Below are 24,041 nucleotides of genomic sequence, written 5' to 3' on the forward strand. Positions count from 1 at the left end.
TGTAAGTGGAGGTTGCTATTTTCTAGAGCAGGCCAAGTTCTCCAGAGTTACATTAAAATCCACGCAGATCTAGAGTTTTGAGGGGTGTTGGGGTTATGAACAACCTTCTTAAAACTAACTACTCTCATCAAATTCTTCAGCATATAGCAGTTGTTCTCAGACTAGGGGCCACAGACCATCACTGGTCCTGAAGACCCTCCAAGGTGATCTCCAGCATACTACAAGGAACCTGAAAAGTGTATAGGAGGGTAACTGTATAATGTTAGGCTTTGTATACAGATACGTTTTTATTATTTCACCCACACACATCCCCAGAATGGGAAATAGCAGTGGGGTGTTGGTTGAAGGGGGCAAGTGCGTTTTTGGAGACATTGTGTAAATTTAAAGGGACCTCCAAGCTATCATATGTATTAAAGGTAATATGATGGCTAGTGTGGCCCTTTAAGCAAACTTTGGCATATTCTATTGTGCAAAGTCTGTTTTTTGTATCTGAAATAAATGCAGCAGAGCTGATAGAAATTGCTGCACTTACTGAGCTTAAGGTCAAACAGGACTTTATTACTCCTAAGTTACCGTATTTGCTCGATTATAAGACGACCCCCCAAAATCAAAATATTAATTTAGGAAAAAAACAAAAAGCCTGAATATAAGACGACCCTATAGGAAAAAAGTTTTACCAGTAAATATTAATTCATGTAAATTTTTTCATGTTTAATAAAAGCTATGATTGAGAAAAATATATTTTTTAAATTTCTTTTTATTTGCCAACCTGCCCCCCCCCCAGTTATGCCACTCTGCCCCCAGAAATGCTTTATACCCCCCTATTTGCCACTCTGCCCCATGATATGCCTTATACCCCTATATGCCACTCTGGCATATAGGGGGTTAAAAGGCATATCATGGGGCTGAGTGGCATATAGGGGGTTAAAATGCATTTCTGGAGGTATATAGGCATATCATGGGGCTGAGTGGCATATAGGGGGTTAAAATGCATTTCTGGAGGTCCAGAAATGCATTTTAACCCCCTATATGCCACTCAGCCCCATGATATGCCTTTTAACCCAGCATGTACTGGCTGCCTTGGCTTGATAGGAGTGTGATTGCTGTTAGCAGTTTGATATATATATATATATATATATATATATATATATATATATATATATATATCAAACTGCTAACAGCAATCACACTCCTATCAAGCCAAGGCAGCCAGTACATGCTGGAACCTGGGGATGATAGTAGTGGGATTACAGCCTCCCTATGCCATGCTACAACCCCCACCCCCCTTACACATCCATGCTATCACACACAAACACATTTAAATACTCATTCATTCCATTAATCACACATACTTCACACATTAAACACACATTAATCACACATACTTACCCAAAAACCCTCCCACACCCCCTTACCTGAACTGCAGATCTCTCACTCGAAGACTTCTGCAGGGGACCGGCTGTAGAGCAACTTCTCTGGCCCCGCCCCCAGAGGAGGGAGGGGGAGATAGAGCTCTGTGAGGACGCTGCAAGCTTCCTGTCCTCCTGCTTCTAACAGAAGAGACGCTGCTCGCGACCGGTAAGCAGCATGGCCCCAGCAGACATTTTTTGGGGGGTCTGAGAAGACGACCCCGATTATAAGACGAGGGGTATTTTTCAGAGCATTTGCTCTGGAAAAACCTCGTCTTATAATCGAGCAAATACGGTATGTATGAAGCTATTAATAGGTCACAAAGTCACATAAAAAGATTTGGTGAACACGGGAGGGCTAGCGCTGTCTGGCTCAGGGGCAAGTAAAGCCTTGCATCCCCTTCGGTAACTCACGTACACGCTGACTTACACATTTAAACACTTATGCTAACAAGCACACATACTAACACACACTGCCTCTCGCACACAGCCATGCTCACACTCTAACATATAACATATATGTTTACTCCGTTACACTGCATCTTTCTTTCTGGTCGTTCACGCTTCAGGTTGCAGGACCGTATTGCCTGTCTTGGGCCACGACGTCTGATAACCGCTATCTCTAAAATAAATGTGTCCCACTTTAGCAGATGTTGGGAGGTATGTTGCTTTGCCACCAAATGCCAACACAAAGTGCAGCTGAACACGACAGAAGTGTTGGCACCAAAGAAGAGAGTCCCTAGAGGTCTATATAAAACCAGGTATATTTGGCATTTAAATCATAAACCATAGAGTGGCTCTGCAGTTCACGATAGAGAACTGTTGGCCAACTTGGTTCTCAGGTCACCATAGCAACCCAGAGGGACTGTTCCAGCCAAAAAAGAGACAGATGTCAACTATGCCAACTCTTAGTTGATTAGATTATATAAATCCCCATAATGGTAGAAAAGACATCTCTATCATCCAATCCGATTAATGCATTCTGCATATAACAAGCGTCATTACAGGTTATGGATCCTGAGACTTTTCAGAGCTGCACTACAACTCCCAAGATCCTCAGCCAGGACGCCAAGCCTCAATGTAACGTCTGTTCTGTTTACCGCAGCTCTACATGCCCTCTCCCTGCCTAGAAGTGTCAGTCACTCAGAAGCCCCGCCCTCCATAGCTGCCCATGTGACCACGTGACGTGTTGTGTAATCGTACCTGCACTTTCCCACCAGAAACTCTCCGCCGGCGATTCGAAACGTGGTTTCCGGTTCTTAACGGAACAGGGGGGGCGTATAATTACGGATACACCCGCCGTACCGTAGGTGAGTCCCAGATGGACAGTATCGATACGGGTAAAACCTCGCTGTTAACACTTTGAGTGACAGGGGGCTGTCCGTTGCCTCACACAATACATGTTCAACCCTGTGCCATGGCACCTAAATGGTTACATTCATGTTTTTAAAATAACTTGCAATGATTGGGGGGCTCTAGGGGTTTGTAATCATGTTATTGTAATACAGGGGCCACAGGTAAGGCCTAGCCTTGTGGGAATTCCTTGAATACTAGTATGTTGCAGCTGCGTGTTACCTGTTAGATAACCCCCGAGTGTCCCTCTGTGTCACTAAGCTGTATGTGCCGTCAGTTATCTGTTATTACTGATTGATAGGACCGACATATTCAGTAGCGCTGTACAAAGGCCATGACGTAACACGTCAAATAATAATTCGGATTTACAAAAAAAAAACAGGTGAATCCTATTTTTTAATAAAAATATTTAAAACCAAATCAACTTATAATTTTAATAAATAATTTAGTTTTTCTGTGGTAATCACCGAATTAAATGTAGTGTTTCCCTGTGAAGCAATCGCTTTCTATGACATCAACACCCTTGATGGTTAGAAAACCTTTTTGCAATTATGTTACAGCCAGAAATTTCCGTGTTTTCCATGAAAGCAGCTGAGTGACCCCAAACTTTTGAGTGGTAGAAAGCACTAAATAGGAAAATAATACAGGGCACTAAAACATACTGTTCTGTCTTTGCTATTGAAAATCATATTAACTAAAAACATTACTTTTTTGATTAGCGGAGCAGGATGTGCGGACGCACCGCATGCACTCTAGCGCCGGACGACGTCAGCAAAGCATGCTCCTACCGGGACAAGCGAGGGACGAGGAAGTGCCCCCAGTGGAGAGACGGGGACGCCACCAAATACACGCCATCCTATAACAAGGCTCCCCAGTCCACTAGTCCTGTACTTGTGTCTTTAAAACACTTTCAAACGGTAACGATATTTTATTATCTGTATTTAGTGAACATTGGCCTGAGTCCCAGTTTTCATTCTAAAATTTCATTTAATTTTCATTACGCGTCCTCTCACTTTTTTAAAATTGTTGTAAATGCCCAGAGCTGTTAAGGCTACACAGAATATATACTTTTTATACGGTAAAGGTGATTTTTCACAATATTTTGGAGACCTGGATTGATTGGCATTGGTTTATTGACCCTGACAGATGACAGACTGTAATGTTGTTAATGTTCCTTTTTTTTGTTCTCTAGGATGCAGACTCTTCCGAGCGAGTCCTTGCAGCGATGCGCTGGGGACTTATTCCTTCCTGGTTTAGTGAATCAGACCCATCAAAAATGCAGTACAAGACCAATAACTGCAGGAGTGATACCATCACTGAGAAGACCTTATATAAAGTAAGTTTTGCATTCTTTTTCTGTTATAAAGAAGACCTGGCTGGTGTTTCTTGTGTTTATTTTTTTCCGAGGGATTATATGCTTTTGCAAACCAGGCATTATTATTTGTGTATTTTTTTATGTCTATTACTAAAACGTGTGTACGAATTTTACTGTTAGGGAAATAAAACCGAAGCAGAGGTTTGTATTTTATTGCTCTCTCTGCCAATGTCTTCCTACCTTCTTTGCCGACCGCTTTCGGTCTATCTCCTTTTCCGAAGCCCGGCTGGCAGAAAAAGGTAGGGAGACATGAGAGAGTGAATGAGCGTGTGAGAGAGAGAATGAGAGCGTGAGGGTTAGTAACAAAGAACTTTGTTTCTATATGGGAAAAAACTAAACAAGAAATTTGTCCGCGTCGTTTTGATCCATTTGCACAAGTCTCTAATGTGTATTGTGTGCATCTGCTTATTTTGCTTTTTTTTTTTTTTAATATATGTACTCATCTGTGATCTTTTCTTCATTAGGCCCCCCTGTTTAAAGGCAAACGATGTGTCGTTCTCGCCGATGGGTTCTACGAATGGCAGAGACAGAATGGTGAAAAGCAGCCTTATTACATATACTTCCCTCAGATCAAAGCAGAACAGGTATCTTATCTCAGTCCGTTCACATAATGGTTAATAAAATGTGCAGACAATCTTCTCTGTGTCTGTAAGGTTTTTATAGAAACCGTATTATTTTGTAGTATTGATCTTTTTATATTGGTATATGAGATTTCATACTTGCTTCTTGTTTTCTGCTTGGATCATAGTCTCCAGACACAAAAGAGAACGCGGGTTGGGATGGTTGGAGACTGCTTACCATGGCGGGACTCTTTGACTGCTGGGAAGCACCCAGCGGAGAGAAGCTGTATACCTACACCATAATCACGGTGGATTCTTCCAAAAGCATGGATTGGATACACGACAGGCAAGCCGCTTTAAGTTGTTGTACCTTCCATTATAGTCAAAAGTGACTGCCAGTCCCAATAAGCTGCTCCCGCATAATGCATGGATGAATCGGATGCTTTCTGAATCACCTAAATGACTGATGTATGCATTATGCAGGGCTCGGACCTTCTTGCAGGAAAAACTTGCTCTGAGCTATGTGGTAGAAAGCTCATACCCTAATACTAAAATCAAATCGAACCCTTCAAGGGCTCACGAGTTTATACGTTAGAGGCATAAAAGTAGGTCCCACGTCCACATCGTGCAAATACTTCCTTATAACTCAGTTTCCTGCCCCGCACTTTCACTAGTGATAGCGAGGAGTGTTTTCTATAGCCTTTTCTCTTTTCCGCTGGTTAAATCAGAAGCTGGCAGCTTTTCTTTTTCATTCAGTCTTTAATCAAGCGGAACCCGTTCCTCCACAAACCCAGCTGTGACCCGACCAGCCTGCAGGTTTCACTTCCTTCTTATGAATTTTTATTATTTCTCAGGTCCGTCTAAACAGAAAACATATTTTTATTTTTTTTGGCAGGTGTTTATTTTTAGCGTCCTTTCACTTTTATTTTAATTTTTTTACATACACCATTTTAAATATTATACGAATACACAAAACTGTTAAAAATGTTGGGGTCACTTAGAAATGTCCTCGTATTTAAAATAAAAGCAAACTTTGTCCTTTAAAAAAACATGAAATTAATCCAGCACAGACATTTTGAAAACCCCTTTTACAATTATCTTACAACTAATTTCCTTGTTTTCCTTGAAAACGGAGGCCCCAAACTTTTGAGTGGTAGCCCTGGCTCACAACATGTGGGAGTTAATTATGTCATATACAATGTATTTGATCAATAGTTCTAAATATATATAAAACAGCAGAAATTGTGGATGAGACAAAACTTTACATAAATAATTCTTTCTGGCGGAGGCGTTCATTGGCACCGGGAAGGATGTTTCTAATGCCACGTTTTATTTTATTTCTTTTTACAAAAAGTGTTACATTTAGCAGGGTTTGTGTTATATACAGCAGACTCCTGAAATTGAAAGTGAATAAACTGAGTTGGTTCTGTAACGCTTCATTTTTCCGGAGGCTTCCCATGAAATTGTAAACTTTCCTGATTTTTCACGACTATTTTCAGGATGCCGGCCATACTGGATGGAAACGAGCAAATAGAGAAGTGGTTGGACTTTGGGCAGGTGCCTACCCAGGAGGCTCTGAAACTTATCCATCCCATTGAAAACGTCACCTACCACCCTGTTTCAAGCATTGTGAACAGTTCACGTAATAACACAGCGGAGTGCATATCTCCAGTTATTTTAAACAAAAAGAAGGTAGGGTTTTTTGTTGTTGTTTTTTTTTGTTTGGGTTTTTTTGCCCATGATGTCACTTTAAAAGTGAGCGAGAACATAACTTCATAAGAATGAGATGATTGTGGCAGCTGCTTTTTGTAATTTGTCTTTGTTCCCTTTATCCTGCTTCCAGGAGCCGGCGTTAAACGCAAGCGGTAAAAGAATGATGCAGTGGTTACAGAATAAATCTCCAAAGACGGAACACGATCTCGGTCCTAAATCACCACCCAAACTGTCCGATTTTGCGATATCACCCAAGAAAACAAGTGCCGGTTTAATGCATCAGTGGCTAAAGAAGGAAGATGCGCCGCTTCCGAAAAGACAGAAGAAATAAGAAAGTTTCTGTCCCCAACACCCTGAAATTGTTCGTATTTTTACAATTTGTGCGTTTTTTAAGCTTCTTTTTACACGGCCTGCGGATTAAAAGTCACACCGTCAGCCATTAACAATCAGTGCCGAAACAGCACAAATTTAACGGCTTCTTTTAAAAAACATTCCTGTTAGAACATTCACAGATGTAAGTTTTGAGGCGTAGAATCAGCTATTTACTGCTAACGTTTTTTCCATAAACTTTCTTCGGAAGTGAATAGCGTTTAGCAGGGAATAGTTGATTTCACGTGCAAAGAAAACCAAGATTTTGTGGGGATGTGAGGGAAGCAATTTATCTACGCACTGTCCACTTCCTGAGCAAGTGCCTTCCATAATGCACACTGAAGCTGCCAGATGATTGGATAAATGGGGCGTTAGACCCAGGGTTCCTTGTTGTTGGTGTCACCCCAAGCTGGCATCCAGCAGACAGCACTCTAGCTAATAGTCTGACAGCCAGAGTCCTACCGGATATTAGTAAGGATCTTCAACAGCGTCAAATTACTCTAGTGTCATTGGTGGATCCCGGAAGGGGGCAATGGGGCAAGATACACAGCAGTATGTCAGAGGGGTTATTTTCATGTGTGAACATGTGCCTTTTGGGTATGTTAGTATGTGTGTGTGTCAGTGCTGAATATAGTTGTGTTGGGGTGTCTGGATGCGTGTGTGAGAGTGTCTGAGTGTGTTAGTGTGCGTGTCTGGGTTTGTCAGTGTTGAGTATCTAGTTGGGGTGTCTGAGTATGTGTTAGTGTGTGTGGCTGGTTGTGTTAGTGCGAGTGTCTGGATGGGTGTGTGTGTCTGGATGGGTGTGTGTGTCTGGTTGTGTTAGTGTGAGTGGATGCGTGTGTGGTTGTGTTAGTGCGAGTGTCTGGATGGGTGTGTGTGTCTGGTTGTGTTAGTGTGAGTGTCTGGATGGTTGTGTGGTTGTATTAGTGCGAGTGTCTGGATGGGTGTGTGTCTGGTTGTGTTAGTGCGAGTGTCTGGATGAGTGTGTGTGGTTGTGTTAGTGTGAGTGTCTGGATGGGTGTGTGTGTCTGGTTGTGTTAGTGCGAGTTCCCCTCCCGAGGTCAGGCTCTGGATCAGCCCCTGGTCAGTGCGTCTGCATTAATGTCATACATTCCGTTCTCTCTGTATTATAAATTTGTGGGGATTTTCATGTTTTACAAAATGTTTTTTCACTTATCAGCTGGTGTTCTCTGCATTAATTGATTTATAAGATGCAGCCATAGCAACGGATTTTAATGGTCTGCTTAACATACTGAATACGTAATACCCAATTACCAAGTGTGATTATACGTCGCAGCCCCTATCGCCTCTAGCGGGTCCTCGAAGGGCAAACACTTTACATACACATATATATATTTAATTTTGTAAAAAAAATAAACGTTTAGAATGTTTTTACGACTTTCAAATAAAATACTGTCTGCATGGAGCGTACATCTCCTACCTGAGGAGATAATTAACCCTTCGTATTGAATAAAGTGCAGTAGAAGAGTCCAGCATCCCACACGGCATTCACTTAATATTTATTTCCGTAGGTTTGGATGCAGCACTCATGGACAATCTGAGCATGATGGGAATTATAGTTCTTTTTAGATTTACACGCGGGGGGGTATTTCCTTCAAATTGCAGTGCACTGTTTGGCTAAAATTGGGGGATGATGGGAGTTATAGTCCACAAACAACTAACCCCTGATTGGCCTTGCGTGTTGTGCATGCTGCCTGTGAGATGCTTTTTAATCTCTGGCTGGATTGTAAAGGGGTCTGAAAGGCTTCAGCCGCGGCAGAGCGCGTTACATAAGAGACTGACGTCTGTAATCACTTTATCGCAGCGGACTGCAGAACGCTGGTGTTGCTTTTTTTTTTTCTTCTTTCAGGAAAGAGTCCAGCATTTCTATATGGAATGAAAGGTTATAGATTCTCTTTTTTTAGCTTCATTTCCAGGATGGAGGCCGGCGTGTAGTAGTTTTGTTTATCTTTCATTTGATTAAAGGAATTGCTTTTCTTTCTTCTCATTTGGTTATATCTGCCCCCCTGCGGGGTTAACGTTGAATTTACCAGAATTTTAAAGAAAATAGTCTGGATTTTTTTTAGCCGCTTTCTACAGGTTTGTAGGAATGAGTCTGATCTGTCGTTAAACGACGAGGGAACGGACCACGGGATGGTAGCCGAAGACCAGCTAGGGGGGCTAGCCCCATTCATGGCTACTGGTTGTACTACCCGGATTGCAGCCCTGCTGGGTCCCAGCGCACACTTTGCACACAAACTACCCCAGCAAGTCCAAAACCACCAAGACAAGTGTGAAATCCTCATAGAAGAAACACACAAGGGTTCCAGCCCGGGGCCTGCTACCTAGATATGTCTGCCTGTAACTGTAAACATCTATATGGCTACATGGGGGCATTAGAGCAGCTTAAAGCCCCCTTCTGCTAGTGGTAAGAGGGTACAGATCAAGTGCCAAGAACATTTGGGGCAGTGAGCACTACCTACCACCCAGCACGTTTTTTTTTATATATATATATAAAACACATTGAATGGAAGCAGCTTTATTTATGTTTATCAAACCTTAGGAGACGATGCACCCGGCACGTGACCAACGGCAGGCAGTAAACAGGGGCCACTCGGTAACAGAGCCCATCTGGGGGTGTGGCTATGTAAATCAAGGATGAAAGTTTCTTCTAATAAAAAGACGAGGGTACTTCAGCGCTGGCCAATAGCATGAAGCGGCCGCGCGCTGTTTATAAAAGCCTCGAGTGGGCGGGGTTTGCTGTCATTGCTGCGCTGAATCCCGAGTGGAGTGGGTTGTTTATGAGTATCGGAGGTTGTTAAATACAGCGGGAAGCCTCCGAGGACTCCTCATACAGAGCTGGTGCTGCCCGCAGATTCCCGGTACGGCTGCCGTTAGGGTAAGCTTTGCAAATTCTGCAAATAGGCGAGAAGTCACACGGATATTCGTCTCTTGTCCCGCAGGTCTCGTTCTACCGTTTTTTCCGCCTGGGTGAGATGTCGGGCCGTGGGAAATCCGGGGGCAAAGCCCGAGCCAAGGCCAAGTCCCGCTCCTCCAGGGCAGGCCTGCAGTTTCCGGTAGGCCGCGTCCACCGGCTGCTTCGAAAGGGCAATTACGCCGAACGGGTCGGAGCTGGGGCCCCCGTGTACCTGGCGGCGGTGCTCGAGTACCTGTCCGCTGAGATCCTGGAGCTGGCCGGTAACGCTGCCCGGGACAACAAGAAGACCCGCATCATCCCCCGCCACCTGCAGCTGGCCATCCGCAACGACGAGGAGCTCAACAAGCTGCTGGGAGGGGTGACCATCGCCCAGGGAGGGGTGCTGCCCAACATCCAGGCCGTCCTGCTCCCCAAGAAGACCCAGACCTCCAAAAAATGAACCCCACGTTTCCTGCCCCTCTGCGGAAGGGAAGGGGTTACAGGGCAGGGTGGGAGTTTTCATAAGTCACACTTTATTAGTCTCCTGGTGATGTGATCGGGGCGCAAAGTGGGTAACTTGCCCCTAAAGGTCAAGTTGTGTTGGGGGGTAATATTGTCCCACATCTCATACGTCCATATTTATGAAGAGTAATTGTGGTGTAAAGTTCCGGGTTCCAGACCCGATGGAACGTCCGCGCTGATTGCTCCATGGTTAGAACTTTGCCCTGGAATGGGTCTTTATAAATATGGGAAGGGTCACCAGATGTCTGGTTTTGAAGGAAGCGGCTGGATATTCGGCCGGAGCCGCCCCCGCGATGCCACCGAGCCGTAGATAGAGCCCCAAATTCGCACCCGTAACCTATTATGTTAACTCCTTTATGACTCTTGATACTGTGGGTCGCATCCCATCCCTATAGAGTTTCTACCGTAGGATACGCACGCAGATCTGGAGTATTATGCGTTAAGGTGTTTGTGGCCCCCGGCGGCACCTATTGCCCCTGAAAACGTTGAGATGTAGGATATTATCCCCCTCGCCCTGCGTTCCTGTATTGTAGCAGCTGATGTTGATGGCAGCATCACAGCCCATACAGGTTAGCACTTAGTCTCATTTTTGATCTGGTGGTGTGGTAGGATTAGGGTTTTTTTCACCCCGGTTCCCATGTTATGTGACATTGTGGGGTTTCTTTTATTTATATTTAGATCCGAGGTGGAGACGGCCCATGCGTGGTAATACAATGTGTACCGGCCGTAGCTTGATGGTTCCTGGGTGAATTTCTCAGCGTATCTTAAAAACCAAAACGTTTCTCCATTACGTCTACAGAGGTAACAGAGTGCACGGCCCTCCGCTAAAAAAAACGGCCAGGTGTGCAGCGTTACGGCCCTGCTTTGGTGGCTGAGGCTTTATTTAGGCGGACCCTCATATCCAGGAGAATGTTTTAAATGGTTGGGAACCATTGACTCGGTTTTTGCCGCAGATGGGCCTCCAACTCCAAAGGGTTAAATGCTGTTGGAGCAGACGGTGATGTGTTTTAAGTTCTTTTGCGAAGGTTTTTATTTTTGGGGGGTTATTTTTGGTTTTCTGCGTCCTTTTAACTATTCGTATGCCTTTAAAGGCTGCGGCATGGGACTCTTTAACGGAGAGAGTGAATAAAGTGACGCATCGTAAAACCGGTCAGGAAAAAGAGTTCCGTATCGATATATAAAACGAAGCACCTCCTGTTTTCTATTAGAGAAATGTAATTTAATTTAATAAAAAGTTTATTTCCAGGAACATTTCATTTTTATTTTTTTTTAGCAAATAACGGGCATCCTGAATCTCGATATCTCGAGTCGTTGTGTAGGTGAGCGTTATGGTATGTAGCATTTTTTCCCTTTGGAGGATGATGCGTATTATTAGATTCCCATGATTTGGATATTTCTTTGATTTTAAGGATTTCTAGGCCACTATATGAAGGGCACGATTATGTTAATGGATTTAATAATCATCACTAATCTCCGCACTCTCATATAGTAATGATTTGCCTCTGAAAGGAGATTATTTTTCAGCCGAAGGGAAAAACACAATATAGTATTTTAAAAATCATTTGGAATTTAGTGTATAGGTGAATAACGGTGAAACTTTTTCTTTTTCCCGTAGTGATGCAGTAAAGGGTGTATTAAGAGACGGACTGTGTGGATGGCAAGCTTATCGGTCGCTGCCCAGCTGTTCAATACGGCTGCAGTATTTAGGGCGACCTAGTGGAGTTTTTTTTTTTAATGGTCTCTACAATAAATACATGGATCGTGTTAAAGATGGGTCTTGAAAATGACGAAAACCAGAATAATTGGTTAAAAAAAACAAATGGGGTCTGCGGCATTATCTTTGCCGTACCTACAAACGTCACCTGCCAGCTTCATAGACCACCGGGGACCATTAGTGGGCTGCCTGATCTGTTTATATGGTGGGCCCACCTTTTGTGGCTTTATAAACCACTATATATACGCCATTAAAGTTACCTCGGCCCCAGTCGGCACGTTAGTAGTCATTGCCGTGATGTTGGCAGTTGGTGGCCCATCCGGCATGCTCTCAGTCTGTGGATTCCGGCGCGTGATGTGAACGTTTCACCAGATCTTACTGGTGGTCCAGTTTGACCCGATTCATTAGACAGGGAGGTGTTTGCTGGCCCTGATACCACCGCATCTGCTGCTCCTTCTCACCAGGACCCTCCACGTTCAGCCAGCACGGCCGGCTCCACAAAGTGCTAAAATGATCCAACTTATTAAATACGCAGGAGACAGTATTGCAGTCGGGTCCGTGATACAGAGGGAGAGTCCTCGGGGGAGAAGGCATTTAGAATACAGGATTAAATCCGGTCGATCTAGGAAAGGTTGGGTTCGCCGTCTGTAGAGCGCTGCTGTGTTGACCTCTTGACCCTCTAGAAATAAGTCTCTATTCTGTTGGGGTAGAGGGCAGTGTTAATGTTACGGTTGGGCGGCATGCGCTGTTATGGTTGGGCGGTATACCCTGTTACATTTGGCCAGTATATGTGGCGACGGTCTGTGTGTTTAGAAACGGAAGCCAGATGGGATCTGGAAAATTCCGTAGCCAAGTATCATGTGGTCGATCTCTCCTCCCGGATGTTACAATGTTTTTTAGATGCGTTTTAATTGACATTGTGCAATATTGTTACTTTATAAACATGATTCTATTTTTGTTTTAATAAACTCCCTGTTTTAACAATAACTGTTTCTGTTTGGACAGAGTGAAAGCGGGGGGCCGTTACTGTGGGGTCTGTAAGGAGAATCGGTAAATGACCGCCGGGGTCAGACATGTCCGTTGGGCTGATTTTGGGTCACTTCCAATCTTGCCTCACTGATTAATAACACGATGCAGAATCTGTTACACTCCAGAGCTTCAAGATTTTTAATATCGAACTGTGACGGGACCCCCTGTACCCTGACTGTGTACTCCCGCCAAACGGTGCTTCCTCCTGCCGGGACACCAGCGATTAACCCCTTCAGCACCAGGAGCAGTGTTGTAGAAAAAAGGGGGGACGCCGCTGCACTGGGTCTAGCTGAAACTTAGCTACCCAGTGTGAATATTATCCTAAAAAAGTATTATAGCAGCCCACCCCAAGCATCAGACAGCCCACCTCTAGCATCAGACAGCCCACCCCAAGCATCAGACAGCCCATGGACTTCTGGCTGAAACCTGCTAGATATCAGATCCTGGTGCAAATACTGGTCATGGAGCTCTCTCAGAGGGAGAGTAACACCACACATAACCCCCCCCCCCCAACTGCAGGTACCCCTAATCCATGTCTGAGGTCCACCAGTCCCAACGGACGCCCATTACCCACCTCCCGAAAAACAACCCCTTCCGAAGCCAGGGCCCATAGTCTGTAGGGAGGAGGCTGACCCCTCAGGTGCCCAAGGCACGGAGGCTGCTGTGACACGAACCTTTCCAGGGAGGAATAATCTACGAGATTTAGTCTTTTGTCACTTACACGCTTAGGTTGTAGGGAACCCACAGGCACCGGTCATCTAAGCGGCGCAGTTTCACTGCTGTGTCTCAGCGATAGACTGAATGGCCTGATCTTATTCCCTGCTGACCGCCGAAGGACTCCCAGACTCACCGCCCGCGGATCTGTCATGTTGCCCTGCACACGGGGTTAACGCTACCAGCGAGAGAACATGGTAATCATCCTTGAGTTGGTGCGATAGATTCAGACCCAAGTGGTTTTTGGTGTCATACTAATTAAATTAGGGACATCTGCTGTAAATACTGCATGGTCCCTTTAAGTGTTCGCGGTGTCACTCTCGCCGAGTCGACTATTACAGTCGCTGCCTGTGATGTTTCCCGCCTATGACTCCGGCTCGGAGTGGGGGGCACGGCTGCCAGGAAAGCGCTGCCATCGGTGGCAATAAGGAGCAGGGCAGCAGCACCGAGATCTGGGGGTTTTCCTCGCCTATTAAAATACTACTTTGAAGGAGCAGGCGGGAACAGTAAACTACCCCGTTAAGGCAATATCTGCCCATTGCTATGGCAACAGAACCACTTTTCAAACTCTGCACCAGAATCGGTTCTTATGCCAAAAATCCCCAATATTGTCAGAAAGCCCAGCCTACAACCAGTCAGAATCACCGACATTTATTAAAATAAACCATTTACCCCTTAAATATTCATTGGGTATTAAGTTATAGTACATTTAACCCCATATTACCCAAAGCTTTGGGCGTGCCATGCAGTAATACGATTAACCCTTTCAGTTCCTCATCGGATTTATATATATATGTTTTTGGGGGGTGATTGATACAGGTTCCCTGGGGCATCAGGCTCATGTTTGACCCTTTAAGTGCTAAACCCACCAAACCTTAACCCATTCATTCACTCTTTTGCTTTATGAATGCCAGAAGACTCCTAATATATGTATCATAATAAACACTTTTATTCAAACACGATACAAAAATATTATACAGTAAGCATGTTTAACCCCTTCCTCCCCAACAGGTTACAATTATCCCCGACAGAAGGGTTCATTAAAAAAATATATTTACAGTTAACCGCTTCTGCGCTGCAAGCTGAAAACTCTTTAACGTAATCATCGACTACAAAATTTTTGGGTCATTCGCGAAAAGCCTCCCCCCGAGTAACAAAGCAACAGGTCTTGGGATTTAGTAAATACCCTGTAAGGTGCGATCTACTGGCGAATAGATGAGCGAAAAAGAAACAAAGCTTAAAAGTTCCTTGGAGGATTCTTTGGGAAGGAGGAAACAAGCGGAAAAAAAAGAAACAAATTGTCCAAAGTCAGTAACGCAGATGGCTTTTATGCCTTCTTGGCTCTGAGAGCCTTGGGCTTGGTCGCCTTCTTCACCGTCTTTGTCACCTTGCTGCTGGGCGCCTTCCTGGTTCTCTTGGCCGGTGACTTGGCGGTGGGCTTCTTAGCTGGCTTGGCCTTCTTCGGACTCTTTTTTGGGGTGCTCTTGGCAGGGGTTGTCTTCTTTGCAGGGGTCGCCTTCTTGGTAGCTGCTGCCTTCTTTGCAGCTGCTTTAGGGGGCGCAGCCTTCTTCTGGATGGGAAGCCCCTCCAGCTTCTTCTTGTTCAGCTTGAAGGAGCCGTTGGCCCCGATCCCTTTGACCTGCAGCAGGGTGTCGTTCTGCACCAGCGCCTTGATGGAGTACTTGAGGTAGGTGCGACCATTCTGCTGGTCAAACCAGGACACCTTCTTGGCCTCGTTGTAGATCTTGGCCAGGGATGAGCCGTTCCTCTCCCCGAGTTTTCTCAGAGTGTCCACCACGAGCTGGCTGTACCTGCCCGGCTGGTTCTTCTTCTTGCCGGCCTTAGCGGTGGCCGCTGCTTTAGCGCTGCCCGCTGCCTTGGTTTTCTTGGCAGGGGTGGCGGGGGCGACCTCTTGCTTCTCCGGGGCCATGATACTTGTTGATCGGCTTGTAGATAGGCTTGTTGAGCTGTGGGTTGATCGGCTGCTGGTGGCGTCTGCTTCGCATTCACTCTCTGTCGTTGGCTCCTCCTGTTTTATAGCTGCCTAGCGGACCACGTTGAGAGCAACAACAGCTCCAAGTTCCCGCTTTCTGCGACTTGTGTTTTTTCCACCACTTTTGCCCCCCGTTTCTACAGAATCCGGGACCCCCAGAGGATGGGCGGACGCTGCCCCGGGACCCCCAGACGGTCCCCCAACACCCCGCATCCAAATCCCCTGCTCTGGAGCTGCAAAGACGCCGTGAAAAGCCGCTTTAACCCTTACACCCCAAGCTGTCACCAGCACAGGGGAGGAGAGGCGTGTGTTTTGGGGGCTAAATCCTCCAACTGCCCGGCCCGTGGAGGGGGCGACCGCCGTCTAGGGTGGGAGAAGACATTCCAAAGGAGATATATGGGGCTTTCTCTGTTCTCCAGGGAGGGGGGTTTGGGGAATAAAGTGGATTTAAGTTGGGGAAGTAACACAGAGCCCCCTCACGTGATCCAGGAGCTGGGAAGCGATCGTGGGGTGTGCACGGGGGGTTTAACTGTGGGTTCTGATCCAGAGAGGGTAACAGAGCATCGCCCACCGCCTGCTGGGGTATAAAATGTATGAATTCCACAAAAAAATATTCTTTGCATATTAGGGACGGTAACTTCCATTTTCTGGAACGTCTGTATATTCTGCAGTTTCCTAGAGCTCTGTTTGCTCAGGATCCAAAAACCTCAAAGATCTTCTCTGACATGACCGAGGGGTCAGTTTTGGGGCAATAATGCATAGGAAAGGGGTGATTTTATGCAGAGTTTTAACTATTTCCATCCCATATGATGGGATGATATGCAGGATGATGTGGGAGTTCGGACGCTCTGTCTAGTGTCTGGATTCAGGTTAATGTGTCGGGGGGGTATATTTTGGGAAATTGGGAGATACTGAGTTTCACTATAATTACGCAGAGGTTATGCAGTTGGGCAAAGTGGTAAAAGTTGAGCTATGGCCGTTACCCTATTATTCTTTCTGGTTGCCCCACTTCTATTTCTTTGCGCTAGAATTGCGCTTTACACATTCTCCTATATTTTTTGTATGTATTTGTAAATTTAACCTAAAAGTCAACTTCTTCAGGGAAAATTCACCCACGGATTAGGATTTTGCCCCTGTGTATTTCTCCAGAGGCTTTCTACACAAGGATGTTCCGGATCCTTCCTTAAACCCTCGCTTGGCACAGGCAGCCAATATCTCTGTTGCCATGGATTTGCCAACATCACAGATAACGTTATGTGCTGATAATACTTTGGTAAATCATGTATCCATGTATTTATTTTCATTTATCATCAATGGACAATATTCATAAACCCTGATTTGCATTGAAGGGTATTTTTAGTTTTTCCAGGTGCTGGGTGAGAACAGCACGTCGTTATAATACACCTGAAGAAGAGATGTAGATAGTCTCAAAAGCTTGCAATCCATTATACGTCGGTCAGCCAAGAAAGGTATGATCTTTACAAAATTTGCTTTCTCTTTTTCTATGGCTAAAACTGTACACTCTATACCACATCATTTTATACAGTATTAATTAATGCTGGTCTGCAATTCCATTATTATCCACTAGATGGAGCCTTCTGTTATTCCTCAGCTATGGTATATCTACCCTGTCTATAGGGGTACCAGGGGCAGCTTTTATCCAATTGCCCCACAGCGGGTTGTCTCAGCCTGGATGCAGAAGATACATACCTGGTTCATTAATTAAAACATTTCGTACAATCTTGCTAGGCATCCGTGTGGAGAAGGTTCACGACCAACCGGTCCCCAAATGGAAAAACCGAAGACAAATGCGACTGCGCCGGGTAATTAATTAATACACATTAGTCAGCCCTGTCTAGACAGCTTCGCCCGCTACGTGCCGCCTGTTATTAACGCAGCTATTTTATTAATCTTTACGTATTTTATGACTTTTAATAAAATGAATAATACATTTCCTATGGTTTTATCATAAGCCAAATACAAATGAATGCAGCGAGATACTCCCGGCACCTGACGGCAGCTTAGCCCAGTCCTTGATGGTAGAAGTGAGTCGCCTGGGGGGTCAGCGATCTCTCTTTTAACTGACCAGCCAAACGGTGGTGCTACAGAGAGTCTGATCACGCAAGAGGACAATAGCCCCCCCCCCCGGACCAGCGGCCCTAGGCCAGAACACAACACTGTGAATAATGACATTAAAGCTGAATTTGTCACTTCTCTATATAGCTGTCACAGAAGCCTCCGTGCCATGGGCTACCAGAGAGGATTGGGGGCCACCCTTGCCCCGACCATGGGCCCTGGCCTTGGAAGGGGTTGTTTGTGGGGAGATGGTACATGGGTTCCGTTGGGACTACTTCTTCCCCCTGGTACAGAGTGCCTTGTTTCCCCAAGTACCAGAGACTCTAAAGAATGTGGAGTTCGGACAAAGATTTGGGGTGCCTGTATTTTGGGAGGGGGTTTATGTGTAGTGTTACTCTCCATCGGGTCAGGACTTACAGGACAGAGACCTCTATGGCCAGTATTTCCACAAAGATCCGGTTTCAGCCAGAAGTCAGGGAGTCGTCTGTGTTTACCGTCTTCCCCACAGACGACAATAGCGACCCCCTACTGGGCTGAGGTGGGCCAAGTGCAAATACAGAGCAGTACTTTTGTATGTAAATGACCTCCCTTGGACCCCCTACTGGGCCGAGGTGGGCCAAGTGCAAATAAGAGGAGTTGGTTGAGAACTGTGTTTTGTTGTGACTATTGTATGTAAATTGCCCCCCTTGTACTCAACTTGTATGTCTCCTGCTTGGGGCAATCTGCAAAGAGCGCTATTTGTTTAACCCTTTGTATGCTGGAGCTCTGGTTCCTGTCCTAGGCTTAAGAAACAGCTTCTGACGGTGTTTCCGTCACCGTACCGGTACTACAGGCCATAGGTACAGATCACACAAGACACTCGTCAGCCCAGAACCGGCCCTGGCGAGAAGAACGTTAAAAGGCAATTGTCAGAGGGTAGATAAGGCACAAGGGGGTGAAACCCAAAATACTGCAGCAGAGAATAAGGTCCGTGAAAGCGGATCAATTAGAGGCAGCGGGTAAGAGGAAAGGGGGAAAATGACTACAAGGTCGGGCATCTACAGGCCATAAAAGTCAGAGAAGAAAGAACAGGAGGAAAGACTAGTCAAAAGGACTAGGGGAGAATCCACAAGGCATCAGACTGAAGGCAGATTCCAAGAATGAAGCTGAAGAGAGAAAGTGGGATTAAGAGATTACGAGGCAGGAGGCAAGTGTGGGGTGGAGGACGGACATGAATACCCAGCAGAGCAAAGAACGGGGGAGGTGAAAAGAGGAAAGAAGAAAGAAGATGTAAGGAAGCAGCAAGGATAAAAGCCAAGAAATGAGGTGGCAAAACACAAAGCAGCAGCTGGAGAAGAAAGCCACAGGAAGGCGTGCGGAAAAAATAGTGCAGAAGCCCAGAGGTAGTGGTTATGGTTCCCCACACTTTGTGAGCCAATGTCTGCCCACTTGCACCCCTCACACACCCAAGTTTTTGTGCCTAGGCAGGAAAGGGTGTAGGCCAGAAGAAAATAAAACATCCCCCACAGCCAGATAAGTAACTGGGGGCACATTTTATTTTCTTCTAGCCTACACCCGCTATCAGCCTTTCCTGCCTGTGGGTCACCAGGCAGACACTGACTCACAAAGTATGGGGAGTCATAACCACTACCTCTGGGCTTCTGCACTATTTTAAAAAGGCGCGTTGTTCTTGGCCAGTTATGTAGATTGGGTTTATATATAATTAACAGAAAATTATTGATATTAAAGAAAGATAGTAATCTAACCTGGTCAGGTAGAAAAATATCAAAGTGATAAAGAATAAGGATGGGAAACAAGAAGACATTGAAGTCTTCTCAGGCCTACACATTGGTCACTTAGAAACCAAGTCCCAAAATGAAAAGGCTTGAGGGTGTCATGGACAATAGGTGTAAACCGATACATACAGGCACCTCGTTCCACCACAAAGGGAGTCTCCGCATTTTGGGGTAACAGAGGAGGTGGGGAGCAAGTGGCGTTTCCTTTTGTATATAAAACATGTCTAATGTAAACCTGACTAATGTAGATCTTGTGATGGTTCATAGGGGATTGTGTACGAATATGCATATTGTTCCCCGCTTCCTCCAACAGCAGGTAGAATTTATTGGAATCGCCTTTTATATGTACAGTAATCTTCGCTAAATTGATAAAATATCTCCCACAAATGGCAAGTAGTGACCCACCTTACACCATTCGTTCAGAGATCATGTATAAAAAGGGATTCTGGGCAATTGTGTTATTACCATGACAACCGGTGAATGCATCACTCAAGACAAACACCCCCTTTATTACTATGGAGATAAGAGCACATACGCACTCCCCAACCCCCGCATTCCCTTTCCCCAAATCAATCACATAAAACATCCAAATATGCAACAATTTAGCTTTATTTAGCAGAAAAAAAAAAAAAAAGCATAATGCAGAATCAACACAATGAGACTGACATTACTGTGCAAAGAGACTGTCTGCAACCAAATCAAACCAACAGAACGAGTCCCGGCAACCCCCAGGGTCCAAACTAACCAGATCTGGGCAAATACCTTACAATGCCCACCCCACCCAGAGTCCTGCAACAGAGCTGTCACTTAACCCCGCCCATCGGACGCCGTTGCTAAGGTGATGGCTGTTCGCCAGCGTTAACAGCCAATCAGAGGCTCCTTGTTGTTTCTAAAGTTCCAAAGGAGTGATACATTGTATCAGGTGACAGCTGCTCTGTGCTTTGAAGATGGCGGCTCCGGCTGCAGAAACCTTTTACTGCAGAACAGAAGCCAAAAAAAAAAAAAAAATCAAATCATAAAAATATCTAAGGGGTTAAAAAACTGCCCCCTTTAACAAAACACTGCCCCAGCACGACAGTCTCACGGCTCTTGGGAGAACAGAAGCTGCCACCACATAAGTGCAGAAACAAAACAGAAAAAACAATATGCTCAACATAGAGTTCATTTGGCCCCCAGGGGCCCTCGTTTACGCCTTCTTGGATTTAGGAACCTTGGGGACGCTGGGCTTTGCGCTCTTCTTCACCTTTTTGCTCCCACCACCTGCTGCTTTTTTCTTGGGGCTCTTGGCTGCAGGTTTGGGGGCGCTGGCGGCCTTCTTGGGTTTCTCCTTCTTAGCCTTGGGCTTCGACTTGGCCTTCTTCGGACTCTTTTTGGGGGTGGTCTTGGCAGGGGCTGCCTTCTTGGCAGCTGCTTTAGGGGGCGCAGCCTTCTTCTCAGCAGGAAGCCCCTCCAGCTTCTTCTTGTTTAGCCTGAAGGAGCCGTTGGCCCCGATCCCTTTGACCTGCAGCAGGGTGTCATTCTGGACCAGCGCCTTGATGGAGTACTTGAGGTAGGTGCGACCATTCTGCTGGTCAAACCAGGACACCTTCTTGGCCTCGCTGTAGATCTTGGCCAGGGATGAGCCGTTCCTCTCCCCCAGCTTCCTGATGGTGTCCACTACGAGCTGGCTGTATCTGCCCGGCTGGTTCTTCTTCTTCTTGCTCTTTTTTTTGGCTGGAGCAGCTGCCCCTTTGGTCCTCTTACTAGAGGACCTTCTGGTTGGAGTGGTGGCTTCTTCTTCTCCTTCCTCCTCCCCTTCATCTTCCTCCTCGGTGGTGGGAATATTCTCTTCCAGCTCTAGAGACATGATGGAGGTTCGGAGATTGGCGGTTCGGAGCCGAATGATTCCGGTTAAGTGGATCGAACCGACTCTCTGCCTGACGCTCTGTGCGGAATGAAAAGCTTGGCTCGGCGCCTGTGCTCTTGTACTGACAGAGCGGACCACGTTGAGAACAACAACAGCTTCAGCTGCTCTGTGCATTAACTTGTGTTTCTTGGGCTGCATTCCTGTGGCTTTTGCAGCCCATCTAAGACCCCCCAGGTCCCCACAACCCCCGATATCTACAGTCCAGACGCCTCTCTTTACCCCTAAATGTATAACCCCGTTAAAAGCCCAGAGAGGGGCAGCAGGAAAGTGAAATTAAATCGTGCACCCTATACCTCAGGGGCTGCAACGGATGGGGGCATCATGTTTGCAGGCAGATATTTCTCCATCCTCTTCTGGCATCGTGGATTTGAAGTCACGAGTGGACAGATAACAGCATGGAGATGCCACCTGGGGCGGTTAATGGGTGCTGGAGCCCGTGGGGTATTAATTTTAAAAGATTTAATTTACGGTAACTAACACAGAGTGCTCCCTCTAGTGGTAGATTGAAGCAACAGCACTATCAAAAATAATTCGGAAATAAAAAAAAAAAAAGTCACGCCTGATCCAAATAAAAAGGTTTCAATCATGGCGTTTAACCCTTTCAGTGCCCGAGAGACTGTGTCTAACCGATCTGACTACGAGAAAGGGTTAACCGAAGTGACAATATCCTTTTTTTTGGTCCAGATCTCAGGGTCACACAATTTCCAATGATAATTCCGAATTCATAATAAAACAAAAGCTGAAAATTACATTATTTATGTTAGATATGAGACTTTATTTGCCCACCTAATAAATGTGTAATTTTTTTTTTTTTTTTTTATTATACAATAAATCCATTGTGATTTTCTAAATGCAGGTTATATTTGTGCATCATTTTAAAATCATGATTAGAACAGCGGCTTTATTTAAATTAGTAAACCTTGCAGCAGTCGAAGGGTTAAAGACATGGCCGCTCAGCTCACTGTACCATTTAAATGCTGGAAATCAATATGTTTTGTGCAAGAAGACATATCTACCCACACGGCGCTCTGCATGCAGCCTGCGTGCTATAAATAATATTATATATATATATATATATTATATATATATATATATATATCTACAGGGCCGGGCTGGCGATGGCGGGGCAGCGCTGGCACTTTAAGACCAGTTGCCGGGTGACGACGTGAGTGCGGCTCAAAGCTAGGTATATCCGGTAACAGATCAGGTGAGTGTCGGGCTGTCAGCCAGTGGCCCGCCAGTCATTTGACCAGTGCGCCGGTCTGGGCCCTATATGTATACATATATATATAGTGCCTTTCTAGATTGTAAGCTCTTTTGAGCAGGGCTCTCCTTACCTTTTGTTTCTGTAAATCCCAATTATGTGATGCGCTACTTGTTATGTACAGCGCAGCGGAATATGATGGCGCCATATAACTCAATAAATAATTATACCACTAGCTTATGTTTTTTTTATATAACAACAACACTCCCCGCAGCGCTTCTTACAGTCTCTATATAAAACTAGAACCGACAGACCGGATACATCAGGTAAAGCAGGTCCGGCTCGAGAGCTTACGATTACGCAAAGACCAAATGTGCTGTAATCGTCCTTCACTTTTCCCGCATCCTACATGTAAATGTGTATAAAGATTGCATTATGCAATATATGTATTCCGGGCTGGAGTGGGGAGGACTAAGTGGCCATGGCACTTTAAGGCCGGTGGCTGCACATTACATTTTTATACTCATGCGGTTGGACGTATCCACCTGGCGGCTGCACGCTTGGCTGGTGGAGCCATATAGGCCGGTGGCCCACTGGGGGGCCTGTATGTATGAAAGCTCACCTTACGCGTGTCTAAATGGAACGAGCCATCTTAAGGTCCCTATTAAGTTATCTTTCAGGTCGTAAGAGGGTTACGTTGTAATAGCCGGTAGCTTTGGGCCACACCGAGAACTCTCTGGGGTTTACCTGGAGACTCCGGGAAAAGTTCTGCGTCTCCAGGTCACGGAGGTCTCCGCTCGGTGGGACAGAGGGGCAAACGACTTCCCGCATGCTTATTCCTCCACTGCAAAGCTGCTGAGTGCCGTTAATTGGTTCAGGTGGTGATCGGCAGGGGGAGGAATAAGACACTGAGACAGGAGAAGCTTTGCCACCTTTTGCCACAGAGGTATCAAATACAATTAAGATGATTACAGCTTGGCTCTTTCATGCATTAACCCCTAGTGTCGTGGTCCAAAATTGAACTCTGCCATGACTGATCCGTGCTGCTTTATCCTAAAAGAAGGCAGGGATGGGGGGGGGGTGTCTGCTAATCGCATAAAAACAAGGTTTTAAGGACTTTTTCTCAAAAAGATGCTGACAGTTTGGTTTATTTTTTTTGTATTTCAAAGGTCCCTTAGCTGTAGTCCCCTCAGAATTATTTCTGTAGGGTACACAGCAATAAGCCAACGTGGGTTTTAACCCTTTGCGCACTGCAATACATTGTGTTTAACTCAACGTCGTTTGCGGAGGTGCAGGAACGGGGCCCACAATCTTCCCGCAGCTCTCGTGAATATACACGGCTGTTTCGGAGGACCGTCACACACTATTATCGCTTCACACGCTATTATCACTTTACATTAGGAACGATACAC

General features: G+C 45.6%; 4 protein-coding genes and 1 long non-coding RNA gene across 5 annotated transcripts; 3 read left to right on the forward strand and 2 right to left on the reverse strand.

Annotated features, from left to right (window-relative positions):
• The first annotated feature begins 2,584 nt into the window (after nt 1-2,584).
• HMCES (5-hydroxymethylcytosine binding, ES cell specific) lies at nt 2,585-7,139 on the forward strand. Its single transcript, XM_053469414.1, has 7 exons — nt 2,585-2,719; nt 3,482-3,679; nt 3,955-4,098; nt 4,602-4,721; nt 4,886-5,043; nt 6,197-6,389; nt 6,541-7,139. The coding sequence occupies exons 2-7, from the start codon at nt 3,491-3,493 to the stop codon at nt 6,739-6,741; spliced, it is 1,005 nt and encodes a 334-aa protein (XP_053325389.1). The 5' UTR covers nt 2,585-2,719; nt 3,482-3,490; the 3' UTR covers nt 6,742-7,139.
• Nucleotides 7,140-7,651: 512 nt separating this feature from the next.
• On the forward strand, nt 7,652-8,170 carry LOC128500330 (uncharacterized). The gene is made up of 2 exons (XR_008354913.1): nt 7,652-7,696; nt 7,821-8,170. It is a non-coding gene; the product is annotated as an uncharacterized LOC128500330 (long non-coding RNA).
• Nucleotides 8,171-9,514: 1,344 nt separating this feature from the next.
• On the forward strand, nt 9,515-10,291 carry LOC128500556 (histone H2A type 2-B-like). Its single transcript, XM_053469734.1, has 2 exons — nt 9,515-9,661; nt 9,743-10,291. The coding sequence occupies exon 2, from the start codon at nt 9,776-9,778 to the stop codon at nt 10,154-10,156; it is 381 nt and encodes a 126-aa protein (XP_053325709.1). The 5' UTR covers nt 9,515-9,661; nt 9,743-9,775; the 3' UTR covers nt 10,157-10,291.
• A 4,311-nt stretch (nt 10,292-14,602) lies between these two features.
• On the reverse strand, nt 14,603-15,674 carry LOC128499758 (histone H1.10-like). Its single transcript, XM_053468662.1, has one exon. It carries the CDS (start codon nt 15,603-15,605, stop codon nt 15,003-15,005), a length of 603 nt encoding a protein of 200 aa, XP_053324637.1. The 5' UTR covers nt 15,606-15,674; the 3' UTR covers nt 14,603-15,002.
• A 4,847-nt stretch (nt 15,675-20,521) lies between these two features.
• Nucleotides 20,522-21,578, reverse strand: LOC128499756 (histone H1.10-like). The gene has a single exon (XM_053468660.1). The coding sequence runs from the start codon at nt 21,561-21,563 to the stop codon at nt 20,706-20,708; it is 858 nt and encodes a 285-aa protein (XP_053324635.1). The 5' UTR covers nt 21,564-21,578; the 3' UTR covers nt 20,522-20,705.
• Between the last annotated feature and the right edge of the window lie 2,463 nt (nt 21,579-24,041).

This window comes from Spea bombifrons, chromosome 6 (genome assembly GCF_027358695.1).
Source record: "Spea bombifrons isolate aSpeBom1 chromosome 6, aSpeBom1.2.pri, whole genome shotgun sequence".
Lineage (NCBI taxonomy): Eukaryota > Metazoa > Chordata > Amphibia > Anura > Pelobatidae > Spea > Spea bombifrons.

Excerpts from the sequence above, each read along its gene's own strand:
- HMCES (XM_053469414.1), top strand. The coding sequence starts at position 3,491 with ATGTGCGGACGCACCGCATGCACTCTAGCGCCGGACGACGTCAGCAAA. Across the intron at positions 3,680-3,954 it reads CTTTAAAACACTTTCAAACG|GATGCAGACTCTTCCGAGCG; the intron begins GTAACGATATTT and ends TTTGTTCTCTAG. Across the intron at positions 5,044-6,196 it reads ATGGATTGGATACACGACAG|GATGCCGGCCATACTGGATG; the intron begins GCAAGCCGCTTT and ends GACTATTTTCAG.
- LOC128500556 (XM_053469734.1), top strand. The coding sequence starts at position 9,776 with ATGTCGGGCCGTGGGAAATCCGGGGGCAAAGCCCGAGCCAAGGCCAAG.
- LOC128499758 (XM_053468662.1), bottom strand. The coding sequence starts at position 15,605 with ATGGCCCCGGAGAAGCAAGAGGTCGCCCCCGCCACCCCTGCCAAGAAA.
- LOC128499756 (XM_053468660.1), bottom strand. The coding sequence starts at position 21,563 with ATGCAGCCCAAGAAACACAAGTTAATGCACAGAGCAGCTGAAGCTGTT.